The sequence below is a fragment of the Eucalyptus grandis genome, chromosome 1, assembly GCF_016545825.1.
Source record: "Eucalyptus grandis isolate ANBG69807.140 chromosome 1, ASM1654582v1, whole genome shotgun sequence".
Lineage (NCBI taxonomy): Eukaryota > Viridiplantae > Streptophyta > Magnoliopsida > Myrtales > Myrtaceae > Eucalyptus > Eucalyptus grandis.
Genome location: NC_052612.1, coordinates 19,958,290 through 19,969,516, shown reverse-complemented (window position 1 = coordinate 19,969,516; position 11,227 = coordinate 19,958,290). Strand labels below are relative to the sequence as shown.

General features: G+C 37.8%; 1 protein-coding gene across 1 annotated transcript; it reads left to right on the top strand.

The window, feature by feature from the left end:
• Positions 1-5,327: 5,327 nt before the first annotated feature.
• Positions 5,328-10,868, top strand: LOC104421636 (acyl-coenzyme A oxidase 4, peroxisomal). Its single transcript, XM_010033692.3, is given in 14 exon segments — positions 5,328-5,501; positions 5,933-6,037; positions 6,206-6,312; positions 6,468-6,545; positions 6,923-7,046; positions 7,146-7,219; positions 7,322-7,380; positions 7,526-7,633; positions 8,420-8,579; positions 9,526-9,547; positions 9,550-9,601; positions 9,689-9,860; positions 9,944-10,036; positions 10,506-10,868. Coding segments are annotated over 14 exon segments (1,314 nt in total). The 5' UTR covers positions 5,328-5,473; the 3' UTR covers positions 10,638-10,868.
• Positions 10,869-11,227: the final 359 nt, after the last annotated feature.

Genomic DNA, 11,227 nt, shown 5'->3' with positions numbered 1-11,227 from the left:
ATTAATTCACATCACATATCATCTTCATCATCATCATGCATATCATCATGCATATCATTATCATGGGTGATCATCATTATTTCACATCACATATCATCATCATCATCATCACCATGCATATCATCATGCATATCATGCCATGGTTTAATTTCCACTTTTAGCTTTCAATTTGATCACCACATCACCCATTCCTCAAATCATCAATTTCATCATCCCCTCGGGCAAAGACCTTCGAGGCTTCCGGCATTTAGCCTCCCAGGCCACCGGGCATCCGGCCCCCCACATTCCGGGCATCTCGCATCCCAACTAGCATCACGAGGCATTCCCTTTGGGTAGAAACCTCCGACAGGGCTTCCGGCATTTAGACTCCCTGGCCGAGCATCCCGCACCCTACCCGGCATCGAGGCATTCCTTTCGGGCAAAGACCTCCGACAAGGCTTCGGAATTATGTACCGACATACCACTAGGCTTCCCGGAATTACGTACCGTATACCACAGGGCATCCCGACACTCCCGGGGAATCTCCGGAATTACGCGACTAGGCCACCGAGCATCATCATCCACCACAACAATATCCTCTTTTAACATTATTCATGTTCACCAATTTCGGTCTTAATTTAGCATGGCATATGACGTGACATCAAACAAATTATACTTGGCATGGAATTCACACATGCATCTCAATTCAATGTCATGCATACATCAAGACCTCATCATACAATGCAACATGGTATAATTATTTATAAAATTAATGGAATTTATGGCCAATAAAATAATCTATTTTATTTTATTTTTCTTTTATTTATTTATTTATTTATTTAAATTCCAACTTTTGTCATTTCCATAAATATTAAATTTAATATCCACAAATTCCCAAAATTATAAAAATTACAGCAAATATTAAACAAGCCAATAGGATGATAATTTCATACAAAATACATGGCCAAATAGCATTTCACACAATTTCCCAATTTTCACAAAACATCATATAATTTTCGGATGAAACCAGAATGCACGGTTTCCAAAGAAATTCGATTAAAATATCGATATGGCCTCCAAAAATTACGAAATTTTACAGAGTTATAGCTAAGACACTTTCGTACAACTTTCATGAAGAACTACAAGCCAGATTATTTTTAGATTATTTTATACAGTCTCATGAAGCTTCTGGATCCACTACCGCATCGTCCAGTGTACACATCTCCGAAATATTGAGATTTCACCTACCTATTCGCTTTCGTTTCCTCTGAAATTCGGATATGTTATACATCAAGGTTTCCTCTACAAGTTTCATGAAGAGATATATGTCAAATAACCAGATTATAGTCATCATCTATGTCCTTGAAGTCTCGGGTATCTCGGAATAAATCACCAGAATCATCGTCTTCAAGATCTAGTTTATTTACTAGGCTATACTTGTTCATTTCACTTCAAATTTGATTATGTTGTATTTTAAGATGTCTCCTACAACTTCCATGAAGGAATCGAAGTGAGATTCTCAACACAAACCAACATGCAACCACAAATCCAACCAAAGGTCAGTAAAATCTTTCCAGATCTGGGGTCTCCGTAGGATGAGACTTTAACCCCTTTAATCTCCATCATTTTCCACAAAATTTTAGCATGTTATATTTTAAGATGTTAACTACAACTTTCATGAAGAAACCAAAGCCAAAATCGAACTCTAAACACACATGCAAGCTCAAACAAGTTTCTGACTCACACTGTTCGAGCAAGAACAGCCATGCCATTCAAACTTTAATCATCTATGCTTCGGTTTTTCTCACCTAAACACCCAAAGATTCAACATGCAAGCAACATACAAACATGCAAGAGAAGCTAGAGGACTCCCACTTGCCTCTAGACCACACGAACGGCGGCACACCGGCGACGGACGAACGGCGTGCGGGCGGCGACGGGCGAGCTCCTCCTCTCTCGGCCTCCCTCTTCTCTCTCGCAACTCACTCTCTCTCACTTGGCTTGGCCGAATGCCACACTCTCTCTCTCCCTTTCTCTCTCTCTCTCTTTGGTTGTATCTATATATATGCATGCAACCTTCTCTTGCATGGGGGACACTTGTCCCTAAGAAGGAGACACTTGTCCCTAAGAAGGAGACAAGTGTCTCCTTGGTTGAAGACACTTGGAAGCCATGCGGCTACCCCTCCATGCGACAATGGGCCGGGCTTATGGCCCCTTTAGGCCCATCTCACTTGGGCCTAAGGCCCAAACTTAAATGGCCCAAGTTTATTTTATTCTATTTTATTTATAATATATCTTAATCATCATTTGAATAATATCTAATTGCATAAATAATAAGGCCATTAAACTTATGGTCACAAATCCATAAATCCCAATTTATAAAACACATGGCCAATGATAGGATTTTCTTTCCTACCAAATAATTGTCCATTAAAAGCTTGGCCATAAATCTTATTACAAATTATGGATTAAATGGCCATAATTTGATGGTACTTCCATCACCTATTCATAGAATTTAATATAGCTAGAGGTCGTTAAGAATGTTGGGATGCCACATAAGTTACCTATAATTTATCCCTTTTTTTTTTTTTGCCGATTCATATGAAGAGATTCAATTATACTCAAATGGAGATAAAGCGCAATATAAAGAGTATACAACTTTAGCATCTAGTGCTTCTCTTTTAGTGATGTCTACATCAGAGAGGTTTCTAGCTTTTTGCCTTATTCTTTGCTCAAAGAAGCCTCTAGTCTTATGTCTTTCAAAACAACGTCCCACTCCAATGGATCCTTGGATCTGATTAATGCTTTCATCTTGTTTTTCCAGATGTTATAGTCTTTTCCATCGAAGTATGAAGGCCTTGTGTCACTCTATCCTTCCATAAGACCCGGTGCAATATTGCTAGCCATTAGCCATAAATAGATCATTAACTCAAAAGTTAAAGAGTAACTTGGCTCTGATACCAATTGTTATGGTTATAACTATCACCTAGAGGGGGTGAATAGATGATTATGCGGAAATGAAAGAATTTAAATAAATATTGCAACGTGACAACTTCCGATGAAATTGTCAGATCTTACTGATGTACAATTCTAACACAATTAATGTAAGGGATAGAGAATTGCACACAAAAGTTTATAGTAGTTCGGCTTTTACAAGCCTAAGTTCATTCTCTTGTGCTACAGCCTATTTGCTGGAATTCACTAGTAACAACCGATAAGAGATTACAAGTCCTGAGCTGTAAGTACTTAAGTTTGTGTGAACCACTCCTCATACTCTTAACCTCTAAAGGGTTACACAATATCGCTCAACAAAGATGAATATGTGAAATCACAAAAACACTCTTCAGACTCTCGGAATTAAAAGCTTCAAATCTCATGAATGCGAATTAATTCCTTCATCGAAACCTTCTATTATACTCATTCTAGTCCAAGCTAACCGTTGGACATATCTCCAAGAGGACTTATCCAGCCAATCTACCCGTTGCCTGGATCTATTTGAGAAGATTTGATGGCTTCAAGATCGCCAAGATTGATGCTTTCCATAATTTTTGCTGCCCATACAATAGTTCGGGTTTCCAAAAAGTCGAGTATTTACGAATGGAAAGAATGTTTCGTCTTTACAAAGAAATCCCACGAAAGTTGAACCTACGAAAGATATTTGCAAGACTTTCCTTTTGAAACTCTTTATAAGTATGGTAAAAATCCAATCAATTGCCACTAGCCGTTGCATTAGGATATTTGATTCCTTCATAGCCGATTGACAGAATGTATAAGGAATGAAGTAATAAAGCCATGACTCTGGTTCTAATTGATAACTTCTTATCACATCCCATTAGACTTTCTACCTAAAAAAACTTCTTATCAAAAAAAAAAAAAAAAAAAAAAAAAGTCTCTAAGTTTTGTTAGTTATTGAAACCACATAGGAAATGTTTTCTCAACAGGACCTAGATTAGCGTGATAGGTAGTAGGATTGCATGAAGACGTTCGCAAGAGGTCAACTATTGAAAGCAGCTATAGGCTCTTCCCTTTTATGTTTTCTATTACAAAGTTTTTATGTGTCGTTTGTGAGCTCTTGTGGTGCAAAAGATTAGCAATTTCTTTTCCTAAAAATACATGGAGTATCTGTTGCTGTAGAAAAAATCAGGGTAACCTCCTTGTCAACTAGTTTACTAGTTTCATACTTTCAAAAGTACATGTCCTACCAAGATATATAGAATTCGTAAATTGCAATCCTCTCGCCTAGCATGCAAAAGTTTACAAAAATACACAAGGGCATCCATTTTGTCGTCACAATCTGTCTCGTATATTTATAATAGAAAGAAAGAGGCCGATCTTCTAAGTATGATAGGGGGGAATTTGTTCTAATTAGAAATAGAGAAAGATAGAGTTCATTATGAATTCTGAAGGTAGTATTTTTTAATAAAAAGAAAAGATTCAAGCAATACTCTAGAAGGAAAAGTGTCCCAAAAGTCATAAACATATCATATAATGGTCAATTCAGTCTAAATTTTTTTGATTTGAACGATTTTGTATTAAACTTTTTAACAATTTGACAATGTAGTCATTTCGGCCAATTTTGATTGGGAGTCTATGCGGCACAACCACAAACTTAGTGATTTCAATTCAAAATTAGTTCAAATAACTATATTGACAAATTATTAAAAAGGTTTATAACTAAATCGACCAAATTAGAAAATTTAGAATTAAATTGGATGTCATATAATTAGTTTTTAACTTTTTGGATAATTATCCCTTACTCAAAAGGCAAATACAATAAAGATAAAATTTATGTGCAAACCCATTAGGAAAAAAAAAACTTATGCCTGCACTACTGAATGGTCAATTTGCCTTTGGAGTTAATTTGGTAATGAGACTTTCGCGTGTCAATCCTCGTCTACTAATGAGCGTGTGAATTGCTGTTACACTTATAAAGGATGTAATATAACTCCATAAAACAAAGACAATTTCACTTGTTTTAATTGCTCTCTAAATTTTGGTTATCTCTTAATTTTTTTTATTTGTGCAATATAATCCCTAAACTTTAACTAATTTGATTGTAACCTATTAACTTTTGATTGATGTTTAATTTAGTTTATACATATAAAAATATTCAATGTTGTCTTTATTTAATAACAAAAATAACATTGAACATTAAACATTAAAATTTTAGATGTAATTTAGTTAAAATTTATGAATCACATCTAATAAAATTTAAAGTTATAAAATCATATCACATTATAGGTTCGTCAGTATCAATTACTTATTCAATCGTGTACTCTGTCTTGACCCACCTAAATTTGCGTGCCCAATCTCTCCACCATCTCCCCCAAGGTAACTGCCAGCTCATCCTCGTGCCATCGCCAACGTCATCCTCGTCTCGTCGTCATCTTCCTTGGATGAACTTTCGGAGTAGACCGACAAGCAAGAATAGCTTCGTTTCTCTCCCTGCCTTCTTCTCGTCGATCCTTCGTCATCGTCTTGACCCCGCCTCGCCATGACGGTTCGCGCGTCTCCGAAACCAGGTTGGTGTTTGCTAACTTGTTAGCTCCAGTTCGGCGCTTTTGCCGGATCCAAGCTCTGTCGGGTTCCGGGTGAAGTTTAGATTTTCACCTCTCGGGGTCTGCAAATTTCGGAGGCCCTGTTGATTTACGTGCCCGCAAGATCCATTCGATGGAGAAGAAGCAGCTGGGTCGTCGTTGAAATCTCTCTCTCCCGCTCTTTTCATCTGGGTCTGAGTGTGTTGGAGTCTTGTCGAATTGGTCATAGAGTTTGTGTTGATTAGATTGATGGGAACTTCGAGTATCTGACAAGTCTTGCGATGTTCGATGGATCGAGGTCCAATTATCATGAGTTGCCCAAGAATCGTTTGGACGCTTTCATTATGGATATCATACGTAGCAGAAGCATGGGTTACTTTGATTCTGATGAATCCGATTTGATGTCATCCTTTCAGATAATCTGGAAAAGGAGGAGAGGAGTTCTTATTTCGGTTTACCGGGATTGGATGTTTCAGTTGGATTTCCTCAAGCAACTCCAGCTTCTGTCTTCCCTCCTTGCAGTAAGGAAGTTTGTTGTTTTGCTGCTCTATTGTTGTTGTTCAAAGCATGGATCAATTAAGACTCTGAAATAAATTTTAGACGTGCTGCTAGACTCAGGCCCTTTTGTGGTCCATGCAAGAAACGCTTTTTTTCCCTTATGTTTCTTCTTTCACATTTATGGGCTTCAGCATCGGATTATTATCATTTTGATGACTTATTGACTCCTGAGGAGCAAGCTATCCGTAAGAGAGTCAAAGAATGTATGGAAAAGGAAGTTGCTCCAATCATGGCAAAGGTATGGTTCCCGAATATTGTTCTTATTTGCATCTAAAATGTGGTTGCAGTGCCTAGTCATGCCAGAATAAACTTTAGCTAACACTTGATACTCGAGGTTGTCTGATTTCTTATACTTTATTTAGACAATTTTGATATTGACTTTTCCACCTTCAGTATTGGGAGAAGGCCGAATTCCCATTTCATATCATTCCAAAGCTTGGCGCCCTTGGTATTGCTGGTGGCACTATTAAGGTACTTGTCTGCTTTGTCAATATATCTGGCCGTGGTAGTTATGTGCAATTACAAAAATTCTTGTTAAAAAAATCCAGTTTGTTGTTTCTTATTATATATATCTCACATTATCTTTGATATTTATAGAAAACATTTGACCATGAAGATCTGGGTGTATAATGACAAGTATCTTGTAATGCATGATCATCGACTCCATTCGTTATGTAGCACGTCTTGGCCAATGCATATATATGATGTATGCAGTTCACTTGGATTGAATGTTTAGCTGCTGCCATTTATGTCATGCACAATGATTCAATGAACCTGGAAGAATCAGTCCCATTGCTGCTTGATATTGTTTTATGGTGACTGATGCTTGACTTGTTTTGGCTAATTAGGGTTATGGTTGCCCTGGTCTCTCCATTACTGGAAGTGCTATTTCTACAGCTGAAGTTGCTAGGGTGGATGCTAGCTTTTCTACGTTTATTTTGGTTCACTCTTCCTTGGCGATGCTCACTATTTGTATGGACTTTATCTTCTCTATCCTTCTTTAATTCCCTTTGAGGGAGTTTATTACAAAGTGTTAATGCTAATTCTTGTTGACTTGACTATCAAGAGTAGCATTATGTGGTTCCGAGGAACAGAAGCAGAAATACCTACCTTCTTTGGCAAAATTGGATACTGTGGCTTGCTGGGTAAGTAGGCTGACTCTTAAGTCCGCACCGCTTCTCATCATTACATTTGAAACTCTTTTCTCCTGAAGTCTAGCTTTTTAATATTCCTTTGCTTATCCTTAGGCTTTGACAGAACCTGATTATGGAAGCGATGCGAGTGCTTTGAAAACATCAGCTACAAGGTATGGTTTTCACCCAGTATACTTCCGATGTCTAAAACAACACCAATCAAGAGAGAACAACTCTATGGATAAGTAAATATTTAATAAACAAAGAACCTTATAAAATTTGAAGTATTTTGTTTTACTTCTTATGGATCTCTTACAGGTGGAAGGGGTTGGATTCTCAAGGCCAAAAGCGCTGGATTGGGAATAGTACCTTTGCAGACTTGCTGGTCATTTTTGCTAGAAATAGTTCAACCAATCAAATAAATGGGTATGCTAAATGAGTTTGCATTTAGGATGTCCGATGCTTGCTTGTGCAGCCACTATAGTTTCTCTCATGCATGCATTTGAAATAGGCGTCTTGATTAGCATGGATTTTGCTAAATGAGTTTGCATTTGTATGGGTTTTGGTTTGCTTTGAAGATAGGTTGGAAGTAGTAGATTCTATTTACATGTTGACTCAATTATTTGCTCTGTTCATGGCTCTTCTTCTTAACCCCTAAAAAAAGAGGAGGAAGAGGAAAGAGGCATATTTATCTCTCTCACACAGGCAGGGTAATGCAGGTAGTGAACAACTGTTACGACATCATAGACGATGTTTGACTGAGGTTACGATCATAGAGCATTTGTTTTTTTTTTTTTTTTTTTTTTTTTGCATGACTGGATTGTGAACGCATATATGATTTGCTCGATGCAGATATATACCTATTGGGTGGAGCATTTTAGATCATGTAAACCCAAACCACCACTAAACCACCCCCGGGTGCTTCTCTTTCCCCCTTCTCTCTCACCACAAAAACAAATGGCAGTGGAAGCACATTGATTTATATTTTAGTAATAGATAAGAATGTCCCAGCAGAATCTTCCATCTTGGTTGGTGAGGATCAATCGAGCTGGGATCAAGGGATTAATGAACCTATTAGGATGATAATTACTAGGATCTTACTTCAGTAGTTAGTGGTCTGTTCTCATCCTTCGGATCTCCATATATACTCTTTCAATGGATTTTCATGAGCCTAAATAGGCGTGGACATTTACAGAAGGTTTTGTGTTGCAGATATATAGTAAAGAAAAATGCTCCTGGATTAACAGCTAGAAAAATGGAAAATAAAATTGGCCTGCGCATTGTCCAGAATGGAGATATTATCCTTAAGAAAGTCTTTGTCCCTGATAATGATAGGTTGCCTGGTGTCAATTCATTCCAGGATACAAACAAGGTACAAGGTTGCCATTTCCTCCTGCTTTCATTTGTTGGTCCTAGATATTAGGCATGATGATATGCTTTTAAGTCAATTTGAAGGTGGAGCTTTCTTAGCGCAATATAGATACAGTTGATTGTCATCAGTGCTTTCAAGTCAGTGCATCTTGAGATGGCATTAGGCAGAAATATTGCTGGCATTACTGCTGTTACAATGCTTTTGTGAATTAGGTTTGAGCTCATGTCTTTCTCCCTTTATGGTGCAGTACCTCTATTGCCTCGGGAAAGTGGCCAAAAACATCCTTGCCTTTTTACTGTAGTTAGAGGACTTAATAATGACATTATCCTTCATCAAATTTTGCAGTTGGTGTTTTAATAATCACATTCACTAGCTATTTACAGCACAATCTATGAGTTCAATAAACTTAATTGACAGGAAATGGATTACTAGTTGAGTGGAATTTCCAAGCAAGTTTGTGGACTGGGTTTCCCTGTATAGATTATGCAAACACAATTAAAATGAGAGCTTGAGGTGCTTTTTCCAGCTTATCCGTTGGTTCCCATCTAATGTAAATGATGTAGATCAGTCCTGTGTCCTTGAGATCATGATTGCATGGTATGGTAATGGTAATTTTGTGGTCTTTCAGCCTAATCATGTGAGAACCATGCGTTGAGGATTCATTTTCTACTCTTTTATCTTTTGGTTTTTCTTGTTGTGAACTCACAATGACATTTTACTAGAAGATGAGACAGAATTACTTCTCTGAAGAATAATATTTTGTATAATGCTAAAGTTTTCACCCTTTGTTTATCCATCTTGACGCCTTCTAAGCTTGTTTCATGTATTGTACAAGTGCTTGGGTACTCTTACCTCTGTTTAGGTGTGTGTCCATTTGTTAGTTCATCTATGTTAACTTTAGAGTTAAGTTGCAGAATCTAAATGAGTATATTCTTATGTGAAACAGGTGCTTGCAGTTTCACGTGTTATGGTGCTTGGCAGCCCATTGGACTTTCGATGGGAGTATATGACATTTGTCACAGGTGGAAACCACATGAAGGCTTTTGTTCTTTAGATACATAGTAATGGAATTCAAGTGACTAACCTGACTGTTTATGAATCATTCAAAGGTATTTGAAGGAGAGGAAGCAGTTTGGTGCACCACTGGCTGCTTTCCAAATAAACCAACAGAAACTTGTCCAGATGTTGGGAAATGTTCAAGCTATGTTTCTTGTTGGTTGGCGCCTTTGCAAACTCTATGAAAGTGGTACAATGACCCCCGGCCATGCTAGTTTGGGAAAGGTAAAGCTAATTCTTTTCTGCTTTGTACTGTTTATCTGGTAAATTCACCATGCAGTTTAATTGGCTCATGGATAACTTTTCAGGCATGGATCACTGCGAGGGCACGGGAAACAGTAGCTTTGGGCAGAGAGCTGCTTGGTGGCAATGGGATCTTGTCTGATTTCTTGGTTGCAAAGGTTTGTTCTGCTTCTGAATTCTGACATTTCTGCATACTATGACGAAATGGGCAGCCTTCCTAACTTATATAAGATGGCGAAATGGATTTTGTTCTTTCATTGATGCAATAGTTGGCTTTAAAATAAATTACATGCTGTTATTATACGGCGCAATCTGCATCAGATAACTTGTGTCAGCTCTCCTTGTGCCCGAAACTACTAGGTCACCTGGTGAGTGAATTATAAGGCCAAGTATTTGAAGGCCTAGTGGTTGCCAATGGGTTGAAATACTGTATCCATGCAATGCAAAAATTGAAGTTTGTTGATATTTACAGAGGATGACTCACAAGTGCAGAGCTAATTAATCCATGATCATGGGAATTGTTTCCAGTTCCCTTGGAGCATGAACATTTAGTGGAGATGGACATAATATCCAGTCATATAGGGTGGACTTTTCCTATCAGATAAAATTGTTTCAATCGTCCTGCAGGCATTCTGCGATTTGGAGCCAATCTACACATTTGAAGGCACTTATGATATCAACAACTTGGTCACAGGCAGGGAAGTCACAGGTTTGGCCAGCTTCAAACCAGCTGCATCGAGTCAAAGAAGTCGCCTGTAACTGAGTAAACATCTTCCCTGTAACCTTCTACAGACCTTCTACGGGGTTTGTTTGTTCACGTGGGTTCTGTAATCTGGTACTATAATAAACCAGGAACAAACAGTCTTGATCATTTAGACTGGCGTAAAAATAAGTTATGCAGGCGTTTACTGTTTACATCTTGTCTAAGGTAAAATGCACAGCATAGACTTAAGAAATAACATTAGATACTTGCGCTTGGTTCAATAGCCATTATCTATTGTTTCAAACTGGGTAAATCTCCTTTGTCATTCTTTGAAGATTTCTCGGGCAACAAACATCTCTACTGCCACTCATAATTTGTTTCCTGAGAAGACGACGTGAATTGTGAAGATTTACTCGTTTTGCCAAGATAAATCCAAAATTGAAATGTCATTTCAAGTTTTGAGCTAGAGGCTCCAAGTTAAATCACCAAAAAATTGCACGTTGATAGTAAGTTTGAGCAGGACCTTGGCCAGGAAGAAATGAAAGAATCACATCACCTTGCCAACTGATCTAATGACAGAAACTGACAAGAACCAAAGTCACTGAACCGATAAATGGTTTGAAGCACAAGTCAATTGAGATAGCAT